This window comes from Delphinus delphis, chromosome 20 (genome assembly GCF_949987515.2).
Source record: "Delphinus delphis chromosome 20, mDelDel1.2, whole genome shotgun sequence".
In the NCBI taxonomy this organism is placed as follows: domain Eukaryota; kingdom Metazoa; phylum Chordata; class Mammalia; order Artiodactyla; family Delphinidae; genus Delphinus; species Delphinus delphis.
Window position 1 is genome coordinate 11485984 of NC_082702.1, and position 26466 is coordinate 11512449.

The 26466-nt window shown below is 61.5% G+C and overlaps 2 protein-coding genes across 6 annotated transcripts; one reads left to right on the forward strand and one right to left on the reverse strand.

Moving 5' to 3' along the window:
* The first annotated feature begins 474 nt into the window (after positions 1-474).
* Positions 475-19555, forward strand: ARHGEF1 (Rho guanine nucleotide exchange factor 1). Of its 5 annotated transcripts, XM_060000548.1 has the most exons (30): positions 475-563; positions 4987-5029; positions 5126-5209; positions 5699-5812; positions 8070-8168; positions 8412-8454; positions 8664-8910; positions 9371-9400; positions 9679-9778; positions 9924-10020; positions 10096-10131; positions 10352-10489; positions 11235-11340; positions 12556-12723; positions 12995-13140; positions 14578-14724; positions 15054-15136; positions 15380-15505; positions 15610-15724; positions 15844-15944; positions 16084-16161; positions 16380-16455; positions 16538-16705; positions 17224-17311; positions 17452-17538; positions 17901-17968; positions 18059-18145; positions 18566-18729; positions 18805-18907; positions 19216-19555. In XM_060000548.1, the coding sequence occupies exons 2-29, from the start codon at positions 5000-5002 to the stop codon at positions 18886-18888; spliced, it is 2910 nt and encodes a 969-aa protein (XP_059856531.1). In that variant the 5' UTR covers positions 475-563; positions 4987-4999; the 3' UTR covers positions 18889-18907; positions 19216-19555. The 5 variants fall into 5 exon arrangements, with proteins under 5 accessions (XP_059856531.1, XP_059856533.1, XP_059856534.1 ...); XM_060000550.2 differs by having other exon boundaries at positions 9924-10131; XM_060000551.2 differs by lacking the exon at positions 12556-12723.
* A 776-nt stretch (positions 19556-20331) lies between these two features.
* Positions 20332-25365, reverse strand: ERFL (ETS repressor factor like). The gene is made up of 5 exons (XM_060000552.1): positions 25299-25365; positions 22058-22292; positions 21452-21647; positions 21228-21345; positions 20332-20777 (listed from the first exon to the last, which is right to left on the reverse strand). The coding sequence occupies exons 1-5, from the start codon at positions 25363-25365 to the stop codon at positions 20332-20334; spliced, it is 1062 nt and encodes a 353-aa protein (XP_059856535.1).
* Between the last annotated feature and the right edge of the window lie 1101 nt (positions 25366-26466).

Here is a 26466-nt window from a genome sequence, read left to right on the forward strand (position 1 = left end):
AAGAAAGTGACAAAGAGTTGAAAAGACAACGGGGAGAAGCAGGGGCCTGGGAGCGGGAGGGAAAGACCTCAACGGAAAAAGAGAGACAGACACAAAGAGAGGAACACGGACAGACACACACAGAGGCAAAAAAAAAAAGAGAGGAAGACCAAGAGACACACAGAGACGGAAAGCAGGGGCGGCCGCTGCGCGGACTGAGGCGGACGCAGGGCCCCCCGCCTCGCCAGGGAGGTGATGGCCGACGCCAGACATATATGAGAAAGGTGAAACCCGCGCCCCGCGGACGGGCAGGCGGACTAAGCCGGCGGAGGTCGGGCGGGTCCCGGGCGGAGCGGGGAAAGGAGGGGCGGGGCTGGCGGCGAGAAGGGGAAGGAGGCGGAGGTGCCGGGCGGGCCCGGGGCGCGGGCAGGAAGCGGGGAGGGGCGGCGGGGCGGGGGCCTCCGGAAAAACGCCCCAACTTCCTGCCCCGCCAGAGCCAGGAAGCGGGAGCCGGGACACCGGGCCCGGGATCGCCGAGCCCGACCTCGGGCGCCCCGCCGGTCACCTCCCCGCGCGGACACCAGGTACACCGTCCCTGGCCCCGCCCGGCCTCTCTCCCCTCGGCTGCTAGGGGAAGTGGGGAGGAGGAGGGAGGGGGCTGGGCGCTGCCGGCAGTGAAGGGGCCTCCTCCCGGCCCCGCTGAGCCAGCAGGCGCCCCTCCCTGGGCCTCAGTTTTTCCATCTGTCAAAGGGGACAAAGAGAGGAGAACTAATACTTGTTCAGTGCCCAGTAGGTGAGATGAGGGCTGCGAGCCGGGGGTCAAGGCTTCCCAACTGTCTGGCGGAGGACGGATGATCACTCCCATTGCACAGGTGGGGAAACTGAGGCCCAGGGAGTAAAACCGACTTGCCCCAGGTCACATACATCGTGAGACCGAGTGGAGTTGGGATTTGAACTCGCAGGTGCTTTCAGCTAAGCGCCGTCCTCCAACCCCGCATGCTTAGAGCCACCCAAAAGGAAAAACGACAATAACAGGGTCATAGGCCGTTGTGAAGCTGAAAGTTGCAGAACGCGTTTGAAAGCATTTTTTGGAAAGGTCTTTTTCTGGGTCATGAGTTATACCCTGGGAGATGGGTTGCAGGGGCACAGAACTGGGGATCTTTTCCCATTGTACAGATGGGAAGACTGAGGCCCAGGGAGAGTTAATTACTTTTTCCAGGTTCCACTGCACGTCAGATGGGAAGGTATGCTCAAACCCAGGATTTTTGCTTTGCGGCCCCAGCGGAAAGTGTGAGGCGGGGTGGGGGGCAGTGCGGGGAGAATTAATGTACGAGCATTGGGAATTCAAACGGTCCCAAGTTAGGGCGGAAAGATAGGGTAGGGATCCCAGTCTAGGGGCGAAGGGCCGGGGCGACTCGGTGTTCTCGTATTGAGCACTGGTCTGGGGGCTGGAACCATCCCCACCTCTGGCCTGGGGGCGGGGGGCAGGGGGTAGGGGGCGGGGCCCAGGAGAGTGACGGGGGCAGTCGAGATACGGAAACGCCAGCCCTCCAAGGCAGGCCAGAGCGGCCCTATCTGGCCAGCGTGGCTCAGTGGAGAGCTAGAGCGGCCGACAGGAGGAGTAGAGTCTCCTGGGCTGGAGCCTGGCAGGAGCGGGCTAGAGCGGCTGGCGGGAGGAGTGGAGCTGGAAGCAAAGGTGGACTCTGGGGTGGCTAGAGCGACTCGGAGGCGGGGGTAGGGGAGCCCAGAGCCGGCGTGCGGAGGCTTCGGTTCTGGCAGCAGCGGTGCTTCTCCTCCGACCCGGAGCAGGTGAGGGACGCGGCCCCCGGCGGGCGTCACACCCTGACTCCACACGTCCTCCCCAGCATCCCTGACCATGCACATTGCCACGTTCCCTGTAGGATTTGGGGCCGTGTACACCCGCCACGTCCTACATATGATTTGGGGCTCGTGTAGACCCGCCACGCTCCATGTAAATTACAAGGTCCTACAGACCCTCCAGGTTCCTGCTGCCCCCGCCCCCCGCCCCATGGAGGTCCGGCTCCTTACAGAATGTGGGGTTTCCATGGATCAATAGCATCCGCTAGAATCCGGGGCCCTGTAGATCCTGGGTCTCGGGGACCACCACACTCCCCTATAGAATTCTGGTCCCCTTTTAAGTCTCCAGAGATCCCGTAAACTGGCTTCTTCCCCTTAAGGACTATGATCCTGTGTGATCCAAGGATCCTTGTAGATCCATCATATGTCAGATAGAATCTGGGTCCTTATGCATTCCGAGGGCTCACCTTGACTACTCAGTGTTTTAGGTTCTTTAAGGCTCCTAGAGGTTCATCCACTCAATATCTTATAGGTTGGAGACGAGGCTCATCCACTCAATATCTTATAGACCCTGAGCCCTGCAGAGAACCCAGGCACCCATGTAGTCCTCACACATGCCCGCTTTGCTCTAGGACCCCCACCCTTAAGGACCTTCTGAACCTGCCCTCATCTCCACAGCCCCATGCACATAGCACCCCCTCTGCTGGACCCCAGGGCTTGTCAGTTGCCTTTAGATCCATCTGACCCATCATTCTCTAGCCTTTGTGGGACCCCATCTTCTAAGCAACCACCCCCCTCCCCAATCCTCTCTGAGCCCCAGGCCTCTGTGGGGCAGCTGAGTCCAATCTGTACTCCTGCCCAGGCCACAGTGCCCACATAACCCCTGACTCCCAGACACCATAGGGAAACCTGATGTGTCTCAGCTTTGGTTCAGATTTCAGTTTCCTAAGGTCGGGGTGGGGATTCCCCATGCTCCAAAGCCGCACAGTCTGGGAGTTAAATGCATAAATTCTGGAGCCAGACTGCCTGGGTCGGAATCCTGGCTCTGCCTCTTATGAGCTGTGTTGCAGTTTCCTCCTCTGTAAGATGGGGATAATAATAAGAAGAAGACTGATTTCACAGGGTCACTGAAAGGATTGAGTTAATATCTGTCAAGCATTAATACTGTTCCTGGCACGTATTTCATGGCACTTAGTGTACATTTACTGTTAACTATTATTTCCTATCATTGTGATGAGGAATAAAAAGAGATAATACACATCAAATGCATGTTCCGGGGCCTGCCTGGCACGTAAGCATTTGCTCAGATAACGTGTGTGTCCTCACCTTTGCCCTTTTGGAATCTTCCCTGCCTCTGTCAAACTTTTCCACCCCTGAGTGGGATGAGCAGGGACCCTCCATGTCCATGGTCATGCTTTCCAGCCCAGAAGTTGCAGCTGATGACCTGGTGAAGGTTTTCTTTTTCTTTCTTTCTTTCTTTTTTTTAAAAATATTTATTTATTTGGCTGTGCCAGGTCTTAGTTGCAGCATGCGGGATCTAGTTCCCTGACCAGGGATCGAACCCAGGCCCCCTGCATTGGGAGCACGGAGTCTTAACCGCTGGACCACCAGGGAAGTCCCCAGTGAAGGTTTTCTATCTCGGATGGGAGTAATAATAGCATGGGGGTGCTTGCGGTTTTGAGGGTTCAGTGATTTACTCTGTGAGAAGCACTTAGGGCAGTGCCTAGCACACTGAGTGTGATGTAAGTTCAGCTCTCATAATAAATCACTATTATTTTTCTGCCTTGTTTTGCAAATTTATTTATGTGAACGTTTAACAATGCTCAGATCCAAGCTTGGATGTTGAACAAATACACTTTATGGAAAAGAATAAAAATGAGGCCTGCTTGGGTGAACCCATAGGATGGCATTTGGACACTCCAGAAAGCATCATTGTTTAATGATCATAATCAGAATCCCAGTGCTAGGGAGGAGGCCTGTGGAAGAGGGAGAAGGGTGGGTCTCCAACGACTAGGGTTATAAATAGCTTTGGGCTGTGGGGAGAACCCCCCCGCACTGGTCCACCCCACCCCTGTTTCCACAGCGCCTTCCCACCTGACACGGGCTCGAGTGGCATTAGTCAGACTAATTAAGGACACAGAAAACGTCAGTGGGAAGACGCGGGGAGAAGTGGAGATTCTAAGGGAGACAAGATGGGAGAGACAGCGAGAGATGGGAGGGAGAGAGACGAGAGACAGCAAATGAGACAGTGACGCAGACAGGTGCGGGGACAGTGGCTGCAGGAACCAGATGTGGGGAGACAGGCAGAGGCTGAGGGGAAAGACAGGTAGCAAGAGAAGCAGGGGTGGGGCCTAGCGGAGGGGAGGCAGGGACAGTGGGAAAATGAGACAGGTCTGAAGGAAAGGCGAGAGAAAATGAAGACACAGGGAGAAGAGAGTCAAAGGCATGAGGCAGTTTCAGTGGAGAGGCAGCTGGGGAGAGGCAAGCCGGCAGACACACAGACAGACCGGACAGGTGGACATAGGGTGAGAGAGATGGACACCCCTTGGGATGAGCTCTCTGAGGACCGTCCCTTGTTTTCTGGGATGGAAGCCGGAAAGATGCCAGGTCCCTGAGGGGAAGAAGTGGGGTCGAGGACTCTTGGTCCTGAGGGAGGAGGGTTCACAGTTTGGTTTTCTCATGTGGAGGGAGTTGGGGGTTGGGGGATTTGCCATTGTGACTTCCTGTCACAGGAAGCAGGGCTGGTGGGTTCCGAGGCAGCACCCTGCCCCAAGCCTGTCACAGGGCAGAGCAGAGCCCCTAGGCCCCAGTTACCTCCCTCCCAGCCCCCCTTTAGCCTTTCCACCTCTGCCCGCCCGCCGGCCCTGCCTCCTCAGGACCCAGCCCCCAGCGCCTCGTCCATCGGGGACCCGAAATCGCAGGCTCTCACGGCCGCAGCTCTCTCACGGACCCAGGCTCCTGGCCTCCAGCTCCCCCCCCCCCCACAAGGCTCCCTGTCCTTGGGCTCCCTGCCCTGGCTGGCCTCTGAAGGGCTCTTTGTCGCCACACAGAGGCCCCATTGAGCTGTGGAGGCCGCGATGGGGGTGGAGGCTGTTTACTCACCTTGGCACCTGGGCCAGGAATCTGTGAGTAACCGCCCTGGGCCGCCCTCTGCCACCCCTCTAACCGCGGCCCCTCCTCTTCCCCCAGCCCTGCAGAGCCCATGGAGGCCGAAGACGTCGCCCGAGGGGCGGTGAGTGGAGAGAGCGGAGAGAGCCGGGGGGTGAGGGGACTGGGGGCTGTGCGGTGGGGAGCACTGTGGGCTGAAGCCATCCTTCCCCTTCCACAGGCCCCAGGGCCCCCCCGGCCTGGCCTGGTGCCCATCAGCATCATCGGGGCTGAGGACGAGGATTTTGAGAATGAGCTGAAGACGGTGAGAGGGAGGGGGGGTGGGAAAGTTTCTGTCCCAGGCTCCCTGGGGCCCCAGCCCTCAAGTCCCAACCTCAGTGTCCCCTCTCCCACCTTGGGTCCTGTTCTCTGTCTTCAGATGCTGTCACTCGGCCTCCTCTCACTGCCCATCTCTCTTTCTTTAATCTTACTGGTACCTCCTTCCTCATCCCCTCACCTCATCCTCAATGCCCCCCCATTACAGCACAGTCTCTCACCCTGTTTAACCCCAGTTTTTATCACTGCCCCGCCCCCTAATTACAGCACAAATCCTCATTCCATCTCTCCTGATTTCTGTCCTCTTCACCCACCATTGTAACATTAGATCTCATCCATTCTCCCCAACCCCTGACTGGCCACCATCAGCACCCCACCTGCCAGCTTGGATCCATCGGGAAGTACCAGGGAAGAGGGAGGGTCAAGCCCCAAGCCCCTCCTCTGCTCCCCACTGTCTCACTCCCATCCCCACCCCCAGAACCCCGAGGAGCAAAACAACCAGTACCAGAGCCTGGATCAGGTGAAGCGGCGCCCGGCCCACCTCATGGCCCTCCTGCAGCACGTGGCCATGCAGTTCGAGCCAGGACCCCTGGTGAGGGCGGGGCTGGGCAGGCACGGGGCGGGGCGGGGCGGGGCGGGGACCAGCCGCAGTGCTCAGTGCGTTAGACCAGCGAGGATGATCCAGAGCGCACAGCTTGAGAGCCAAGAAGCCCACCACGGGATGCAGACAAGGTTGCAGGTGCCCCGTGTAAATTTCTGAGCAGTGGGCGCAGCCCGGGAGAGTAGGCACGGCAGAGTCTCGGAGAGCAACGGAGAATCCAGCAGCCTGGCGGAAACCATGCCCCCGGCCGCCTTCCGTGCCCACGGCAGCATCACCCATCAGTGACAGCGCCTTTTCACAGACTCTGGAAATCAAATTCTCTGCACGTGCCACCAGTCAGTCCTTCAGAGCTGGTGGTTGGGAGAAAACCGTTAGCCTCCTCGGGTCTAGGCGGCACAGTAGGCTCTGGTCCAGAAACAAGGAAACTGCTACAAGCAGCCCGCGAAGCAGAGGGCATGTAACGGATGACCCGGAAAACTTGTTATAGGGCAGAAGATACCGGGGAGGTGTGCATGCAGAGCCATGCCATCTGGGAGACACCTGCAGAGTCTAGAGAACCCAGCAGGTGGCTTGGGGAGGGAGAAGCCGCAACACTGGCTGGAGGGGGCTCTGTGGACCAGGGTCCCGTCCCAAGAAGACCCCGTGCAGCCCAGCACAGGCTGGGAGCTGGGCTTAGCCTAGGGCACTGCTCTGTACTGGAAATGCGTGGTAGATCCCTCCAGAAAACAAGGAGACTGATGGAAGTGGCAGGGAGGGAGGCCTGGGGGGTGCAGAGAGAAGAGCGTATCGACTGACACCAAAGCTTCAGAAGCTGGCAGGCCATCAGGAAATTGCCAGAAAAGTGGCTGCCCCCGCCCCGGGGCATGGAGGCTCTGGCCCTCTGGCAAGGGAGTTCCCCTGCCGAGCCTGAGGGTTTCTAGAACTTGAACTCCTGGAATTTAGCCCAGGGATTGTGCTGACTGCTCTGTCCCTTTTTTTTTTTTTAAAAGAAGATGTTGGGGGTAGGAGTTTAGTAAGCTATTTATTTATTTTTGCTGTGTTGGGTCTTCGTTTCTGCACGAGGGCTTTCTCTAGTTGTGGTAAGCGGGGGCCGCTCTTCATCGCGGTGCGCGGGCCTCTCACTATAGCGGCCTCTCTTGCTGCGGAGCACAGGCTCCAGACGCGCAGGCTCAGTAGTTGTGGCTCACGGGCCTAGTTGCTCCGCGGCATGTGGGATCCTCCCAGACCTGGGCTCGAACCCGTGTCCCCTGCATGAGCAGGCAGATTCTCAACCACTGCGCCACCAGGGAAGCCCTGCCGTGTCCCTTTACAGATGAGGAAACTGAGGCCTGGCCAGGGCCAGAGGTTCGGCTCAGGTGACCCAGATGGCCTTCGGCACATTGAGATTTGTCCTCACGCTGTTTCCTCACCTGCTTGGCTGGGGGAGGGGCCGGGAGATAGTTGTGGTCCCTTGGGCTGCTTCCTGTGGGCCTCTGATGGAGTTTTGCCTTATGGGGGTGTGGGGAGGGGGTAGGCATAGATTACTGGGGCGAGTCCTTAGCACACTGAGACCATGTCCCTTACCTGATGACAGTCCCCCAGGAGCCAGGACAGGTTGGAGGCCCCACAGCATTGCCAGTGTCACCCAGCATAGGGCTGCCACGTAGGCGACCTCAAGGCGTGCTTGATGAGTGAGTGAGTGAGTGAGTGCCCTTGTCCTCCTGTTTATGTGCTCAGTGCCGCTGTGTACTAGGCCCTGTCTGGGATACAGATGAATCAGAACGTCCCCCCCTGCCACAGACACACACACACACACACACACACACACACACACGCCCTCAAGTAACTCACGGTATTGCTAGGCAATGGGGAGCAGTAGAGACAGGCTGCCTGAGATCCAGTCCCAACTTCGTCACTTACTAGCTGTTTTCTCATCTGTAAAATGGGATAACGGTAGTCCTCCCCGTGACTAAGCAGGTTAATGTGGCTAAAGAGTTTGCACAGCGTCAGGGACACACCGAGCCCGCTTACTGTAGCTGGGGGAGGCGTTAGCAGCAGCAGCAGCAGAGAGAAGACAGACCAAAGAACCATTTCACAGGAGAGAAAATGAACGAAAGCCGCGGTGGCCTGGGGAGGCAGGCGGGGGCCTGGGACGGGGATGGGGGACGTCAGGGAGCGCTTCGCAGAGGGTTTGTGCCCTGAGGCGTTCCGGGGGCAGTGCGGTTTGGGTGGGGTGGGAGGAGGATACGTCATGCTTCGTCTCCCCCAGCTCTGCTGCCTGCACGCGGACATGCTGGGCTCACTGGGCCCCAAGGAGGCCAAGAAGGCCTTCGGCGACTTCTGCCACAGCTTCCTGGATAAGTGTGCGGTGAGAGACACCTTCGGGGGGCCCCATCCCCCGTCCCCTTCACCCTGGGCAGCCAGCCTGCTGAGGGCAAGGTGAAGGGCGGCCTGGTCTGGGGAGACCCTGTGCCAGCCTGACCCCCCCTCCACTGCTCCCTCCCCTCAGAGCATCGTACCCACTGGTACCTGGGCTGCCATCCCATTGATCCCAACACTGCCCCCTTCACTGCCCAGTCCTCCCCTTCACTCCGTTCTCTCCCCTGAGCAGATTCTGCGGGTGACGGTCCCTCCCACCGTGGCCTTTGAACTTGGTAAGGACAGGAGAGGGGATCTGGGGATGAGGACGTGTTCTCTAGCAGGGACCAGGAGACCCCCGGGAGGGAGGCCACACTCTCATGCTCCCAGGACAGGGGCTTGTCCTTCCTTCTTCATGGCCCCCACAGCCCAAGGAAGCATAGCTGTCAGAGTCGAAGGGTGGGTGGGGAGTCGCAGCCCCTGGAACTGGCCGCTGTCCCTGCAGACCGCACGCGGCCCGATCTCCTCTCCGAGGATGTCCAGCGGCATTTCGTGCAGGAGGTGGTGCAGACCCAGCAGGCAGCTGTCAGCCGGCAGCTGGAGGACTTCCGCTCCAAGAAGCTCATGGGCATGACACCCTGGGAGCAGGAGCTGATCCAGCTGGGGGCCTGGGTTGGGCGGGACCGCGCCACCTATGAGGCCCGGGAGCGGCACCTGGCTGAGCGGCAGCTGGCCCACCTGGAGGACATGCAGTGAGTGGGACCAGCCCCTCCGCAGCCCAGAGGGCGCCCCCTGCTGCCCCGTTCCTTCCGCTCCCCGGCTCCCTCTGCAGCTGCAGCGTTTATTTCCCAGCGTTTGGGTTCCTCCCCTGACTTCTGGGGCCCAGCCCTGGCATTTTAGTCCATCTGGTTTTGCATCTTCCCTTCCCAGCTTTGGGGTCCCTCCTAGTTTCCGGGTCTTGTCCACGGTCTTGCATTCAGGCCTGGGCTTTGGGTCCTGTCCTTGCAACTCTCACGACCCCGGGTGAGAGTCTGGCCTTCAGTGATTGTCCTTCGCAGATGTGTCAGCAGCAGCCCCCCCCCCCGCCCCCGTCTGCCTCTCCTCTCTCCCTGTGCCAGCTTTGGAGGGGACAGGAACCTGGACAATTGTGCTGGGTGGACAGGGACCCCAGGCTTAGCAAACTTGTTACAAACTTCTTTCTTTTTCTTGCAGACACACCATCTCTAACGATGAGGAAAAGAGGTGATGGAAGGAGAGAGGCCGGCGGGGAGTTTGGTTTTCTGGGCCCGAGGGAGGAGGGCCTGCCGCCTAGGAGCCTGGGCGTTGGGCAACACCTCTGGCTCCATCCTCTAAAACCCTCTCTCTCCCCCCTTTCCTCAGATACTCAGCAGGAAGTGGTCATGGGGCTGGTGTGGGAAGCGAGCGGAGGGGGAGCTGTGAGGGTAGCAGGGTACCTGCATCCGTGGGAGTGCACGTGGCAGTGTGTGTGTCTGTGTGCCCTCACCGTCCCCTCCCCACAGTGCTGCTGTGGTCAGTGCCATCACCCTGTACATGCGCCACCTCGGGGTGCGGACCAAGAGTGGAGACAAGAAGTCGGGGAGGAATTTCTTCCGGAAAAAGGTGCTTCCCCGAGCGCCCAAACCTGGCCCTTACCTCCCCAGAGACCCCCAGGGAGCCTCGAGGCTCTGCACCGCTGGGGTCGGATCCCTCTTTGTTGGCATCGGCCCAGAAATGCCCAGCCCCCTCCTCCCCCCACCTTCCATAGGTGATGGGGAACCGGCGGTCAGAAGAGCCGACCAAGACCAAGAAAGGACTGAGCAGCTTCCTGGATGCCGCCCGCTGGAACCGGGGAGAACCCCAGGGTGAGGTGCCCAGCCTCAGCCCCGCCCCGACTTCCCCATGCTGCCCCCACCTCATGATCCCATCTCTCGTTTCAGCCCCAGATTTTCGACACCTCAAAGTTGAGGCTGATGGTAATAGTCCTGAAGCTAGAGCATCCGTCCTGGGGACCTGAGAGAGGAGGGCAGGGGACCTACTAGGTCTGAGGGAGGAGGGGCGAGGGGCTGGGACTCCTGGCTCTGAGGGTGGAGTAGGGGTCTCCTGGGTGATGGGACAGCATCTTGGACCCCAGGCCTTTGTGAATTAGAGTCGCTGGACTCTCATATTCCCCTTTGTCCTTCGCTGTCTCCCCAGGTGAGAAGCCAGGCCTTACAGAACGTAAGGGAGGTCTGGGGGTGCCCTCCCGGGACCGGAATGCCGGAGCCCCTGGGCAGGACACCCCCGGAGTTTCTCTGCACCCTCTGTCTGGGGACAGCCCTGACCGGGAACCAGGTGAGAGTTTCCTGGGCCCCGCAGCAGAACAGCCCCTTGGTTCTCTGCCCTCCCTGCCCCTGGTCACCAGGGTTATTGATAACCCACCCCTTCCCTCGGTTTACCCTTTCCACGGCTTTCTTCGCAAGCTCGCACCTCTGTTCCGGTGACAGGTTTCCCCACTTCCCTGGACTACGTTTCCCATCAGCCCCCACGGCTTCATTTCCCAGAACCCTCTCTGAGTACATTACCAGTCAGCCTCCCTTAGATGGTGAGCCCGGCTGCTCCATGAACTTAAGGTCTCACGCTCCTTGGGTGGCTCTCAGCCCGCTGGATCTCAGACTGCTACTTGGCCAGGCATGGGTTCAGACCCTGGCTCTGCGCTTGACTTGTGTTAGATCTTGGAAGTCACTCCCCACTCTTCGAACCTCAGTCCCCTCACCTCTGAACGGGTACATTCTCTTCCCACAAGTCCCAGTTGAGTGTTGGGAGAATGCATGGATGTGGAGGCATCCAGTCTCCTCCCCGAGTGCGACGCTGGCACCCTAGTTTTGCAGCATCTGCACCCACTGAGCCCCACCTGCCCATGACCCTGTTCTCAGAGGTCTTTCCATCTGTCCGTCTCCCACTGAAGTATAGAGCAGCCACTTGGTGTCGGCCAGGCACTGGATGGCTTTAGAGGAACGGAGGCCCCCAGGGTGTGGGTCTCACCGTGGCAGGGACCTTCCAGCCAGCCTTGCTTTCCCCACCCCCATTATCCCCACAGGTGTTGACGCCCTCCCGGAGCTGGGGGACCCGCCCCCGCAGGGCCCAGCCAGCCTGGAGCCTGCAGCGCCCCTGGAGAGCACAGAGGAGGGTGCTGACACGGAGAGGTGCCCAGGGCCGGGTGCAGGGGAGGTGCCGGGCGCAGGACCGGGCTTATGCAGTGCAGGGAGGGTGTGTGTTGGGGGTCGCACTGCCACTTGCACCTGCCTGTCCCTGAGCCAAGCCGTCTCCACTCTGCCCCGCTCCTCCCTCTTTCCGTCTTCTCCCTTTTTCTTCCGCTCTGTCTTTCCTCGTCTCCCCTTTCCTTCTCTTCTGCCTCTCCTTCCTTTTTCACTGATTTTCTCCCTCCCCCTCCCCCCTCTCTTTCTCTCCTTTCCTCCCACTTCCTCTGCTTTCCCTCCCCTCAGCTCCTCCTGGCCCCTCTCCCTCTGCCCCCACCCTCCGCCCTGCACTTTTCCATCTTTTCCCCCTTCTCTCTTTTTTTCCCCCCCTTCTCTTTTAAGCCTCCAGCCCAGCTGCCTTGCTCCTGCCTCCCAGTGCCCCTTCCCTCCATCCCCCAGCCCTCTGTGCTCTGTGCCTGGGGGCCCTGTCCCCCTCACAGTTGGGGGGCAGGCTCTGCCCCCTGCCTGTCCTTGTGCCGCTGCTTTGGGGACCCTTTGGCGGGTGGGGGAGGTGAGTTGGGTTCCATCTGGGTCCACCTCTGACCCTGTGCCCCTCTCTCCCCAGAAGGTGGAAGAGGTGGGTGCCTGGGCCCTGGGTGGGGGGAGGGCTAGCCCCTCCCCCATTTCTCCCCTTCTCCCCATGGGCCACCCCCTCCCCTTCACCCCTGTGAGGGGTGGGTGGGCACGCCACCCTCAAGCCGAAGAGCTAAGTATTGGAATCCCCCTTCCCTCCCTCAACTCCTGCCTCTGTCCCCATCCCCCTGCCTCAGGGAAGGGAGGGGTCAGTTTTGTGCTCCGTACTGGGTTCCCATCCCCTCCTCCACCAATTTCAGTATCCCTTCTGGCCACCCCCCTCACTGCCCCAGCACCCCAAAGTCACACTGGTCCTTCTGACTCTCTCCTCTCTTCTGTTGCATGTTTGATCTCTGTCCTGGTCTCTCCCTGTCTCTGTCCCTGTCCTGGTCTCTCCCCATCTGTCCCTGTCCCGGTCTCTCCCCGTCTCTGTCCCCGTCTTGGTCTCTCCCCGTCTCTGTCCTGGTCTCTCCCCACCTGTCCCTGTCTATCTCTGTCCTGGTCTCTCCCCGTCTCTGTCCCTGTCTTGGTCTCTCCTTATCTCTGTCCTGGCCTCTGTCTGACTCTGTCCTTGGCCTCGGGGTCCAGGCTGTCGGGGCGTCTGGGGCGCTCGGAGAGCCTGCGGGTGAGTGACCGCCGCCGGCCTTCCCGGGGCAGCCTCGGGGCTAAGGGCCGGGGTGGGGGCCGCTCCCGGAGCGACGTGGACATGGACCCCAGCTCCGCCACGGCCGTGCTTGGCCCTGCCCGACGAGCCACGTACGTCCCTCCTTCCCCCCATCCACTGAGGCAGCCTGGAGAGTCAGGGAGGCCAGGGTGGGGGATCTTTGCCAGAATCACCAAGAGCTGGGTATCAGATGCTGAGGTCACTGAGGGCCTCCAGTGGTCCCAGGAGAGGGGTAAGAGGCTTCTTTCCAGATCTGGGGGCTGGTCTGCGGCCCTGGGGGATGGGGTTGGACACTATAAAGAGTTGAAGGCTCTTCTCTGGGATGCCCTGCGCTGGGGCCCTAATGAGGCCTCTGTCCCACAGCCCCGAGCCTGGAGACGAGGGGGAGCCGGGCCGATTGGGACTAGAGCTGGAACCAGAAGAGCCCCCCGGCTGGCGGGAGCTCGTCCCCCCGGGCACCCTGCACAGCCTTCCCAAGAGCCAGGTGAAGCGGCAGGAGGTCATCAGCGGTGAGTCACCTCCTCCAAGCCACTGCGGCCGAGGACACAGCCCAGCTCCAGCAAAGTCAGACAGACGCAGGGAGATGTCCATCTCGGTGTTACTTACACCGGGCAGAGCTTGAAGGCAGCCCGCTTCTGACAGAGCACCGTTTGTTAAGTAAATTGTGGAATATTCCATGGAACGGGAATGCGGCCATCGTTGAAGTGACATTTCCGAAGAATTTTTTGTAGTGCAGGACAGTGTTGATGTTAGGAGCCAGACACGGTCTATAAAATTGTATTTCTAGCGTGAGCCTTTGTTTCCTCATTTGGGAAACGTGGGCAGTGATAGTTCCTACCTCACGAGACTGTCACAAAGATGAAGGTGAGATGATTAGTGTGAAACGCTCAGCAGTGGTGGGCCCAGGGTAAGAGCATTCGGATGCAGCCGCTGTTAGGACTGGTCTTCAGCGCTCGGGGGACAAAAAGGTTCCCACCCAGAAAAGTTTGGGAAGATAATCAATACGTTAGCAGTGCTTACTTCTGAGCAGACAGATGATGGGAGTATCGTTTTTGTCTCGATCCTGTGCTGTGATTTCAACTCATTTGTGTGTTGAGGGGAGTTTGGCAAACGTACAGTCCTTTTGGAAGCTCATTTGGAAGTTAATTTACAGATTACTTAATAGTAAGAAGGGTTCTCATTCAGAACTTTTAGGGCAGCAGATAACTGCTTTTTGGGTCACAGATCCTTCTGAGGATCTGATCAAAACATTAGCAGTGCTATCCGATAGAATTTTCTGGAATGACGGTCACAGGCAATATCTGTGCTTTCCAGCATGGTAACCACCAGCCATATGATGGCGGTTGAGTGCCTAAAGTGTGGTGAGTACAGCTAAGAACTGAATTTTGCATTGCATTGCATTTTAATTAAGCAGTATTTGAAGAGCTGTGTGTGGCTCGTGGCTACCACGTCGGACAGCATAGCGGTTTCTCTCACCAGAAAAACATACATACGTAACACACAAAATGGTACCTTTAGTCTCCGGGGACTTTTGGGGCCCCTGGAACTCGGGCCATCAACCTGTGCAGAGAGGGGGTCATTGTGCCAGAAACGGAGCCTGAGAAAACTTGCTGGACGGTTAGACATAAAACACAGCTGCAGGCAGTGAGGAGACCGACTTGTCTCGGTTTGCCTGGGACTGTCCCAGTTTTAGCACTGAAAATCCCATGTCCCGGGAAAACCATGGTGCGGGGCAAACCGGGACCATCGGTCGCCTTGCCTGGCTGCCCCAGCCGGAACAGAAAGGCAGTGGGGCTGAGGAATTTGGCTATTTCAGGGGCACGTGACTCCACCCAGGGAGAATCATCCCTGTCCCGTCCCCTCCTCACTCCCCAGCCTGCCTCTGAGAGTGCCCCCCCCTAGTTTGCACGCTCCCCAACCATGCCTCCTGCTCGGTGGCCCTGCAGAGCTGCTGGTGACAGAGGCGGCCCACGTGCGCATGCTCCGGGTGCTCTATGACCTCTTCTACCAGCCCATGGCGGATGGGGGCTTCTTCTCCCTGGAGGAGCTACAGAACATCTTCCCCAGCCTGGACGAGCTCATCGAGGTGCATTGTGAGTGCAGGGCTGTGGCCCTACGTCCCACTGCCAGCTCTCTCCTTCGTTGCCTCAACGACAAACCCTGGAGCCTGGTCTCACGGGCAGCCTCTGTTCCAGCTCTGGGGACGACCCCACCCCAGAACCCCAGAGCTCACATTCTAGGGACACATCCTCCACAAGCATGTGGTGGGGAGTGAGGGAGGGACAGGCCCACCGGCCCCATGGATCAGACACACCCACCTGCAGCCCGACCCCACCCCCACCCCCGCCACCAGCTCCCGACCAGCTCTGCATCCGGTCTCACGGGCCCTGACAGCACCCCCTTTCCTCTCTGCTCTCCACAGCCCTGTTCCTTGATCGCCTGATGAAGCGGAGGCAGGACAGTGGCTACCTCATTGAGGAGATCGGAGATGTGCTGCTGGCCCAGGTGAGGGTGCCCAGCCTAGGCCCAGGTGAGGGTGCCCCCCCTTCCCCTCACCCCGCCCCCTCCTCCTGGCTGGGGACCTGAAATGCAGGCCCCAGGAGACCAGGTCTCAAGCTTTCAACCCCTTTAAGACCCAGGGGTCTGGGCCCCTAACCTGTCCTCCTGTCTAGGCTGCCATCCCCATGTGAGGCCCCGCTCCCCCCAATCCCCCCTGAGACACCCTCCCTGGCCTGAATCTTGCTGTAGTTTGATGGTACCGAGGGCTCCTGGTTCCAGAAAATCTCCTCCCGCTTCTGCAGCCGCCAGTCGTTTGCCTTAGAGCAGCTCAAAGCCAAACAGCGCAAGGAGCCTCGGTTCTGTGCCTTCGTGCAGGTGAGGCAGGGGTCTGGGCCCCAGGGTCCCAGGGGAGGGGGGCCGGCGTCCCGGTCCCCAAGGCCAGCCTCAGCAGAGCCGCCTCAGCACTGCCGTCCCCGCAGGAGGCCGAGAGCCGCCCCCGGTGCCGCCGCCTGCAGCTGAAGGACATGATCCCCACGGAGATGCAGCGTCTGACCAAGTACCCGCTGCTGCTGCAGAGCATCGGGCAGAACACAGGTAGCCGCAGGCCCTGCCCCATGCTGCTGGGCTCCGCCCGCTTGTCTCTAATCTTGGCCTAGGGACTGGGAGCTTCCAGGGTTGGGGTTCACCGGGGCTGGTCTCCTCCTTGCCTGCAGAAGAGCCTGCGGAACGGGAGAAAGTGGAGCTGGCGGCTGAGTGCTGCAGGGAAATTCTGCACCACGTCAACCAAGCCGTGCGCGACATGGAGGACCTGCTGGTGAGCCTGGGCGGGGCCCCGGGCCGGGGCAGGGGGTGCGCGTGGGCAGGACCCCCGGCTTGCCCCCGTCGGGGTCACTGTGGGCCGGCCCCAACTCTTGGCTTGTCCCAGTGACACTCCCTTCCCTTCCCCACCCCAGCGGCTCAAGGATTATCAGAGGCGCCTGGATTTGTCCCACCTGCGGCAGAGCAGCGACCCCATGCTGAGCGAGTTCAAGGTGGCCCCGCCCCCGCCCCACCTGCCCTCCCCTCTCCTCCCCTCCGCCCCGCCCTGGGGATTCTCTGATAACACACCCAGGAAGCAAGAGGGGCCCCTCAACCCTGACGCCCTTCTTTCTCATTCCCAGCGGGGCAGCCCCTCCTGACCCCATGGTCATCCCCACCTTCCCCTGCCCCGCCCTCACCTTCACTGACCATCACTCCTTCCTGCCTTCAGAACCTGGATATCACCAAGAAGAAGCTGGTCCATGAGGGCCCGCTGACGTGGCGGGTGACTAAGGACAAGGCTGTGGGTGAGCGCCAGGGCCGCGAGCGGGGGGCCGCGGGGCAGGGCTGTCCAGGGAGCGTGCTGAGCACGGGCCTCGCCCCCTGCAGAGGTCCACGTCCTGCTGCTGGACGACCTGCTGCTGCTGCTGCAGCGCCAGGATGAGCGGCTGCTGCTCAAATCGCACAGCCGGACGCTGACGCCCACACCCGACGGCAAGACCATGCTGCGGCCAGTGCTGCGGCTCACCTCCGCCATGACCCGAGAGGTGGCCACCGGTGAGGCCCCAGGCACAGCTGTCCCCAAGGCAGGGGAGGAGCCCTCCAGGGAGCCCGGCACGCACGTTCTGGCCAAGGGGAGGCCTGGCAGCCCAAGGCCGAGGCTGTGAGAGGGGGGCCCTGGGCTGGGCACGGCGGGGCCCCAGGCCGGTTGTGGCTTTACCGAGTGAGCTGGGGAACTGCCCCAGGTTTTTGCACAGATGAGCAGCCAGTTCTAACTGGTGTTTTGAAAAGACACCCTGGCTGCCTCTTGGGGGTTGTAGGCAGCAGGGGTGGGAGCTGGGAGCCCAGTGAGGGGCCGTGGTGGTGGGAGTGGTTCCAGGGGTCTCACAGGTAGAGCCAGACTGGGGGCTTGTTTCCTGGTTAGGTGAGGGAGGGCTCCGGAGGGAGGCACCGGGGGCGGGGCGGGGGGTGAGTTGAGTCGTGGGAGCCACCAGGTGCCACCGTGATGGGGGCCTTCCCCAGGTGCATGTTGGGATGGCCCTGGCTTTGAGCCTCACCTCTCCCTCCCCCTGCAGATCACAAAGCCTTCTATGTCATTTTTACCTGGGACCAGGAGGCCCAGATATACGAGCTGGTGGCCCAGACCGTGTCGGAGCGGAAGAAGTGAGCAGCTCTGGGTTCCAAGAGCGGGGGGAGGGGGAGGAGGCCCAGGCCCCCGGATCTCTGGGGACAGGGGGTGGGTGGGAGGTCCTGGCACAGGGTCTGGGGGCTCTGACTGCCCAGGGGCTGCCCTGTCTCCCCAGCTGGTGTGCCCTCATCACTGAGACCGCTGGATCCCTGAAGGTCCCTGCCCGCACCTCCCGACCCAAACACCGGCCCAGCCCCAGCAGGTGAGGGGGCCAGGGAGGCAAGTGGAGGGCAGGGGGCAGCTTCCCTGTGTGTCCCCAGAACCTGAGCTCCAGCCCAGTCTCCACGTGTATGTGTGTGTGTGTGTGTGTGTGTGTGTGCGTGCACGCGCGTGCCTGTGAAGGTGTGTACATGTGTGCACCGACCCCACCATGGTCCATCTGTCTCCTATCCAGGCCTCTCTGTCTTCCACCAGCCGGGCCTGTCTGTCTCCCTGTCTCCCAGCCTTGACCTCTGTCTCTGTCTCCGGACCTCCCTGCCTCCCCACCTCTAGTTCTCTGTCTCCCTGCCCCTGCTGCCCACCAGGGCCAGGGTGGCGGGGTCACCCAGCACTTGCTCCCCCCAGCACCCGTGAACCCCTGCTCAGCACCTCTGAGAACGGCAACGGTGGCCGAGAGATGCCTCCGGCTGACGGTAAGCCTAGATGGAGGGGTGCCGAGTGGGGGTGGGGTGTCCACAGGAAGCCCAGCAGGATCTGAGTCCCCTGCCTGCTCCCCGACCCAGGCCGGATGGAGAGAATCTTCAGCGCCCTCCTGCCCTTCTGCAGACCAGGCCCTGAGGGCCAGCTCGCCGCCAAGGCCCTTCAGAAAGGTAGCTCAGCCCCACCCCCGCAGGGCTGCCGCCAGCCGGAACAGTGCTTTCCAACCTGCCATGTGGCCAGCCGCCAGAAACAAATGAACCAAATCCACCTGCTGCACGGCCCCGACCCTGCACCACTGTCCTTCCTTGGCGGCCCCAAGTCCCTCTTCCTTTTGCAGTCCCGTCCCTTCCTTAACCTTCAGTTTAGCCTCTCCCTGGACCCATCTCTGTCCTCGGTGCCCTCCGCCCCGCCCCACCCTAGCCCCAGCCTCACCTCTGCACCCCCTTTTGCAGCCTCCAGCCCCTTCTGCAGGTCTGGCCAACCGGAAGCTCACTCCCACCCGCAGGCCCCTGGCCTCTTTCCCACCCCTCACCTCCCACCCATCCCAGCCCGAGCCCTGCCTCTGACTCTGTTCCCTTGCCCCTGTCCAGTGCTGTCCCTGAAGCAGCTCCTGCTTCCCTCGGAGGAAGACAGCGGGGTGGGGCCTCCGCTCGAAGGCGATGGAGTCCCAGGGGGCGGCCCCCCAAGCCCAGCACAGCCCCAGGAAATTCGGGAGGAGCTGCTCAGCCTGGAGGAGACCATTAAACAGCTGGAGGTGGTGGCCTTGGGGGGGGGGAGGAAGGGGGCTGACTCAGTGGAGGGACCCTTCTCATTGAGGATCCCCAACCAGGAGGTGGAGGAGGAGTTTTGCCGCCTGAGACTCCTCCTGTCTCCGCTCGGGGAGAACACTGTCCCCCAGTCTGGCTGTACCTGAGGACCCCTGCCCCAGGCAGGTGAGTGGGGGACTGGGGGAGCCAGGCACTGCCTGGAGAGGAGGGACCAGAGTGGCTACCTCAGGCACTCGCCGCTGCACAGCCCCATCCATCTCTCTCCCTCTGTCTTTGACTTTCGCATCTCCCCACTCTGCCTCCTGCCTCCATCTGTCCCTCTCTGTCAGTTTCTGTTTCCCTGGCTCGTTTGTGCTCCTTCCGCACCCTCCCTTTCTCCCTGTCTGTTTCTCTCTCCATCTCGCTCCCCTTTCTCTCCATCTCTCTTCCCATCTCCATCTCCCTTCTTCTCCTACATCTCCCCCTCCCCCCAGGCCTTTTCGCAAGAAGGAGAGGGCCACCCGCCACTGCACAGCTGCTGCAGCATCTCCAACCCCAAGGGCCTGAGGAGAGGGAGCCAGGCTGCCAGGGCCATGCCTAGGGGGGCCCAGCTGGGATCACTGCCCCCCCGAACCTCCCGCTGGCCTCGGCCTTCTCTCCCTCCTGCTTGGGGGACTCAGGGCTTCATTCCATGGGGGCACTATCTGGCCCCCATTCCCGGGCCATCTCAGTATTGCCCGGGGTGGGGGGGCAGCCCCCACCCCCAAGTGCCTTTGCTCTGTTTTTATACCCTGAATTGGAGGTTTATTTTTTAATATATATTATCTAAGGAGAGGTCTGTGTTTGTGAGGGCGGGCAAGGGCCCCAGCGTGGTGTCTGGAACCCTCCACAACTGTCTGGCATCACTTCCTGCGTCTGTCCTACCCCGTCGCCTCTGTGCCTTTTGCCTTTCTCCAGTTGTTCATTCATTCGTCCCTGTGCCTTGACAGTGACTCCCCAGGCCCCCCCCAACACCCCTCCCAGCTCCCACCCCCGAGCCCACTGGTCACGCACGACAACGCTCGGTGCCCTGCATCTCACACTTCTTTCTGTTCTTTTATTTTTGTAGTAAACTCTCTGGAGGTCGCTGGTGGGGGTCATGGGGTGGGGAGGGGGCCCTCCTGGGTGGGGGCTGGGGGCGGGGTTATTGCTCTGAGCTCCCTGTCCCCAGGGGGCCTGTGATGGAGGCGGGGGGCATCAGGACTGGGGCCGGCACAGGGGGAGACACGGCCACACGAACACTTAGGTCACAGCACAGGGGCAGGTGGGCAGGGAAGGCTGGGCGCCGTATTGCACTTTGGGAGTGGGCCAGGCGGGGACCCCCTCAAACTGGAGCCTGGGGAGGAAGCTGGAGGCCATCGTGTCCCCTCCCTTCTCTGGAGGGGGAGATGAGACCCCCCCCCCAGTCTGGGGCTGGGGAAGAAGACTGGGGCCGCCGTGGGCCTGGGCCTGGGAGGGGCCGAAGGCTGTTCCCCGGCCTCAGGCAGGACATCGAGAGCAGACCAGACAACAGAAGAGGCTGTGCGAGCGGCCACCCCGGTCCCCGCCCTGGCAGAATCCATCACCCGGGCTCAGCTGCCGACACCCCCTTTGCCCGCCTTGGCCTTGGAGGGCACGGGGAGGCCCTCCTCTCCCTCGCTGTCAGAGCTGCAGCCGCTGACGTCGGTAATCTCCAGCTCCGAGTCGCTGTCCTTGCCCCCCAGCGCGGCCTCTGGGCCCCCAGCCCTCGGCAGTGCCAGGCGAGGGGCTGCTGCCAGGCCCGAGGGGCGCTCGGGGCCCAGGCCCTCCGCGGCGGCAGCCAGCAGGGGCGCAGCGCTGGGGCTTCCCCCTGCCCCTGCTGCGGGCAGGTGGCCCAGGGAACCGGCCAGAGGGTTGGGGTAGAAGTGGGGGGGGTAGAGAGGCGGGGGCAGCTTGGGGAAGGGGCCGGTGAGGTACGGGCTAAAGTTCCAGGGGTGCTCTGGGAAGGCGCGGCCGAAGGGACCCAGCAGGCCGGGGGGCTTGGAATAGCCGGTGGCACCTGGTGGGGTGGCGGGACGGGGGTGGCGTTCAGGCTGGGCCTCTCTGCCCCACTATCGGGGCTGGCGGCCGGGGCCTTAGTGAAGGGTGCCACCTCCCTGCCATATTCCACCTGATTCTCCCATTGTCCTCCCACACGGGATCTCCCCACCCTCACGTGGCTTCCCCCCATCTCCACCTCCCCACCCGCCTCCCATTCATTTAGCGCCCCCAGAAAACCCTTCTCTCGGCCTGTTCCCCTTTCCAGCTTCCCTCCTCCCTGCCTCACCTCGCATCCTCTGACTTTTAAACACACGCTCACACATACACACACACAGAGCCTCGACACGTGCGCGCACGCACACACACACACACACAGCCTCGCCTGGAGCCTCCTTCCTGCATCCTGTCTCCTCCCCCATCTTTGCCCTCACACAGCCCTCCCCGGCACGCCTGGACCCCAGGCCCTTACCAGAGCCCAGGAACGGGAAAGGGCTGTCCAGACGCAGTTTGTCTGTCTCGGGGGTGAACAGGGGTGCCCGGGCCGCCGGCTCTCCCAGGCGTGGGGCAGAGAACAGGGTCTGCAGGGTCTGGAGAGGGAGGGGAGGGAGTGGGTGCCACTCAGACTGGTTGCCCCTCCCCAGGGGGTTCATGGCACTAAGCACCTCGCTCTGGGATCCCAGGATCCTAACTCACCTCGGGGGTGAGGGGAGGAGCATCTGGCCCAGGGGCTCCCCCAAAGGGACCCGGGGTCAGCAAGAGTGGAGAGCCCGTGGTGGCTGCCGCCACGTCCAACAGTGGGTAATTGACAAGCACGACTTTGCTGAAGTTGAACTTGTAGGTGAACCGCTTCCCTTTGGTCTTGTGGAGAATCCGCTTGTTGTAGTAGTAACTGTGGGCAGAAGGAGGATGCTGATGCTGGGGGCGGGGCCCAGGGAGGTGAAGGCAGAGCCCCTAACACGTGCTCTGCGCCCAGCACAGAGCACAACAACTTGGGGAAACTGAGGCGCGCAGAAATCCTTTGGCCAAGGTCACGGGGCAAGGAAGGGGTGAGGCAGGGGCTGGGATCCTGGCCTGTGTGGCTCCAAAGCCCTGGGCTCCGGTCCTTCCTTCGTGCCTTCCTTTCACTCACAAGTAGGTACTTAACAGTAGCTCCATGTGCAGAGCCCTGTGTGCTGGGATCCCACAGGATTCTGCCCCAGGAAGCTGAGGGAAAGCCCCCAGGGGGCAGGGGCCCAGAGGGGCAGTGAGGGGAGAGGGGCGAGGTGGGAGTGGGAGTCCCGGCCCCCAGCCCCCCCTCACCGCAGGGCCCGGCTCAGCTTGTCATAGTTCATGTGGGGCTTGCACTTCCGGATGCCCCAGAGCCGAGCCACCTCGTCGGGGTCCTTGATGACGAATTCCCCGTAGTCCCCCTGCCAGGCGATGACACCCTGGTACTCCTCCTTCTGCAGCAGCTCCAGGATAAAGTGCCACAGCTGGATCTGCCTCGAGCCGGGGGACGACTCCGGCTTGTACGCCCAATCCGGGAAGGCAAACCCTGGGGACGGGAGGCAGGGGTGCGGCCCCGGGTCAGGGCGCCGAGTCCGGGGCTCTGGGTCCTCCTTGGATTCAGGAACCAGGAGGCATCCAGCTCTCCCCTGACTCCTGGTCTCTGATGAGCAGTCGCCCAGCCTCACGCATGTTTAGGGACCCGATTCCCGCTCTTCACGCCCCAGTTGGTGTCTAGTCCCCAAACTGTCCAAATAGAGGGAGAGAACTCGGCGTCCAGGGATGCTGGGTTGGCAGTTCCAGCCTGGTCCCCTACCTTTGCACAACGTGGGCAGAGGGTGGGAGGGAGGGGCCAGCTTCCTGCATTCTCCCCACAGCCCCCCAGGCTGGCCCTGCCCCCGGAGGGCTCTGGTCTGAGAGACCCTGATTCCTGCTGTCCCCCCGTCCCTCCGTGTCTCCTGTCCGTCTCTCCCTGAACTTCCCTCCCCCTTACAGCCCCAGCTGACCTCACCCTGGCACGTCCAGGCTGGGCCTGTGTACATGTGTGTCTCTGCACCTGTCCATGAATTTATCTTTCACGTCCCTGTGTCCCCTCCCTGCATCCATGCTACATTGGTCTGAGAGCAGTGAGTGTCTGCGGATGCCCACGGCACACAGCCTATCTCACAGACGTCCACTCACCCTCGAGGGACCCCCAGCTGTACCATGGGACACAGGTGCACCAGAGTGCCACACTCCTGCTGGGGCATGACACACCACGCACCATGTGCTACCAAGGCAGACACACCGGATACGGAGCATCGCACACCCATCCCAACACACGCAACAGCACATCTCAGGCCCCTCAGCGCTGGGATCCACTAACAGCAGGACCCCAAAGGCCCAGATGAAACACTGTGGTGGAGACAGTGAGTGCAGCATCGAGACGCGTGTGTCAACCTGACAGGCACACCCTGGGTGGCCCCATGACAGTAGAACAGCCTCCCAACCCCCAGCCCCCCAGGCACCCAACTCTTAACACCCACAGCTCAGTGCTGTATGTCTCACGCTCAGGTGGGCGTCCCGTGCCCCATGTCCAGACACCCAGATGCTGTTGGCCACCCCTAAATCTCACCTCCCATCCACAAGGCCCCAGGCCCTGGGTCCTGCTTCTCCTATGCCACATTCTCTGTCCCCTTCCCCCTCCTCAGAGACCCCAGAACCAGGCATGAAAACAGGAGGCATGATTAGCCTATAAGAAGCTGACAACCATGCAGGAAAGGGAAGGAGGCTGGTGAGGGAGGGGACTCCGAGCCGGCAGACCATCTGTGTCTACTTGCTGTGTGGTCCTGGGCAGTTCCTTGCCCTCTCTGGCTTATCAAAATTTCAGGGATGTGAGGCAAAGAGGAGCAGGGTTGCATCAAGGCTGCCTGGTATCTAAAAATGGGAAATACTGCCTCCCTGCCTGAGGCTGGAGAAGGCCAGGTAGTTTCCTCCCTGAAGGGAGAATTTTTCTCTCAACTCCATCTGGGGTCTTTCTCACCTAAGAAAACAGGGACACGCGGCCTCTGGCCCATTCCACACCCAGAACACATCCCGGGGGGAAGTGGCTGTATCACAGACACACCCACACGACCCCAAAGGTGACAACGCACAACTGGCCACACACGTAGACACAGCACAGCCCGGAACGCTACCTGTCCAACGCACGTCCTGGGATGTGCTGTACATGCTGACACGCACACACACAAGAGGGAGGACCTGCAACCTCGGCACACAGACACATACACGCCAAGACACACAGACACATACACGTCAAGACACACACACACATCAAGAGACACAGCCCCCAACATCCAGCTACACTCAGTGACACACAGATGCAAGAACCACCTCCACACACCCCAAACACAGACACAGCCCCCAACACAGAGGCCTGGGGAGCACCCAGCCCTGCAGCCCGAAATGCACCAAGATTAGCCGTCCACTCGGTTCGGAGTGCCACACACCACGAAAGCGGTCAGAGGCCCTTCAGCCACCGCGGCAGGAACACACATGGCGGCGAGCTGGCGGACACCCCCAGTCCTGAGATGTAGCCACTCAAAGTCCCAAAGACACACAACACACCCAGCCCAGAGACACTCGGGTAGCCTCGGAGGTACACAGACAAGCGGGCACACCGGCTCAACAAAGAGACGAACGCACACTTTTCCAGGGTGACCCCTTCTTCCAGAAACACCGAAGGGTGACACAGAGACACACTCCAAGACCCCAAGTAACCAGGCACCAAGTCCCGTCTCTTCCTCTCTCTCTCCTCTCTCTCTCTGTCTCTGTCTTTCTCTCTCTCTCTCTCTCCTCTCTCTCTCTCTCTGTCTGTCTCTCTCTCTGTCTCTCTCTGTCTCTCTGTCTCTCTCTCTCTCTCTCTCTCTCTCTCTCTCTCTCTCTCCTCTCTCTCTCTCTCTCTCTCTCTCTCTCTGTCTCTCTGTCTCTCTCTCTGTCTCTCTCTCTCTCTCCTCTCTCTCTCTCTCTCTCTCTGTCTCTCTCATTGTGGGGCGCGCCCACATCCCCGCTCTGGTGATCCACTTCCAAGCAAGCCGTCCTCTTTCCCAGGCTCCGGCTGGTTTGGCCACGTCTCCATGTCCCCCTGCCTGGGTCATCCAGTCTGTCCACTCGTCCACCAGCGCCTAGCCTAGTGCCCCCTCTCGTCCCCGTCCCTGCCCCATCCGTGCCCACCTCTCTCCAGTCTCCCTGCTTCTCTTTGACCGCAGGTCCTGGGTGGGAGCAGACTGCAGCCGGCCGAGACCCCAGGTCCTCAGGCCCCAGGTTCCTTGTCCCTCTCCAACCTCCACACCTCACCTGCCATCCAAAAGACGCTCGCGTCCCAGCAGGCAGGTGGCAGGGACATCTAGCTGTGAAGTTTTTAGCCAAGTTTTTCAGGAAGGGGTTGGATTCAGGCGACTCTGACTAAGACCCGGGGAGGTGGAAGGAAGACAGTGAGAGATGCAGAAAGGTGGGGCCGGCTTGCTGGGAAGGCCCGAGGGCTGGGGAAGGGGTGGGGGAGGTCCGGGCCAGTTACCAGGGGTCCAGAGAGCCGGCAGGGCAGGCGGGGCGAAGAGAAGGTCGGAGACGCAGCTACAGTCCATGGTGGAGCTGGCCCTGCAGAGAGGCCAGACAGACAGACGGATGAGGACGGGATGGAGCAGGCGGGAGAGACAGACGGGGGTCATGGGGGCTGGCACTGCCCCTCCACCCAGGTCCCAGCCAGCCTGGTGCCCACGGCCCTTGCCCCCTACATCCCGCCCCGCCTGCCTCCTCCAGCGGGCACCCTTCTGCCTGCTGGTCCCCCGGGCTCCCGGTCCCTCTCCCGGCCCTGTGCCCTGTCCTTCCCTCCCAGCCAGTCCTCCCGGCAGCCTCCCCTTCCTCTGCGCCCCATCACGAACCAGGGGCTCCCAGCCTCCCTCCTCGCTCCTCACTCACTCACTCACTCACACTCTGGCTCCCGCTGCCCGCCCACCCCGCATCGTCTCTGCCGCGGTCTCTCCATCCCTCGCCTCTCGCCAGACCTCTCAGGGTCCGTCTCTGCGTCTCTGGGTCTCCCTCTGTCTCTGTGGCTGCCCCAAGTCTCTCCCACTGCCAACCTCCTGGCCCCACCCCGCCCCTCCCGGCTGACCCCCGGGCTGCCGCATCCAGCTCCCACGCTGCCCGGAGCTCTCATCTGTCGGCCCAGAGCCGGCCAGCACCAGGCGGGCGGCCGTCCCGACGACAGGCTGGGAGGGGGCAGGCCCAGCCCCCGCCCGCCCTGCCCTCCGCCTCACCACCCCGCAGAGCGGGCCCCCAGCGCCCGCATAAGTGCTCCCGCAGAGGCCCCTCCTTCGGCCTGCTGCTCCCCTCAGACCCCCACCACTTGGGCCTGCTTCCCCGCAGGCAGGCAGCCCTCCTCAGACACCCCTTCCCCTTAGACCTGCCTCCCCCTTAGACCTGCCTCCCCCCAGACACCCCTTCCCCTTAGACCTGCCTCCCCCTTAGACCTGCCTCCCCCCGACACCCCTTCCCCTTAGACCTCCCTCCCCCGCAGACACCCCTTCCCCTTAGACCTGCCTCCCCCTTAGACCTGCCTCCCCCCCAGACACCCCTTCCCCTTAGACCTGCCTCCCCCACCAGACACCCCTTCCCCTTAGACCTGCCTCCCCCCCAGACACCCCTTCCCCTTAGACCTGCCTCCCCCACCAGACACCCCTTCCCCA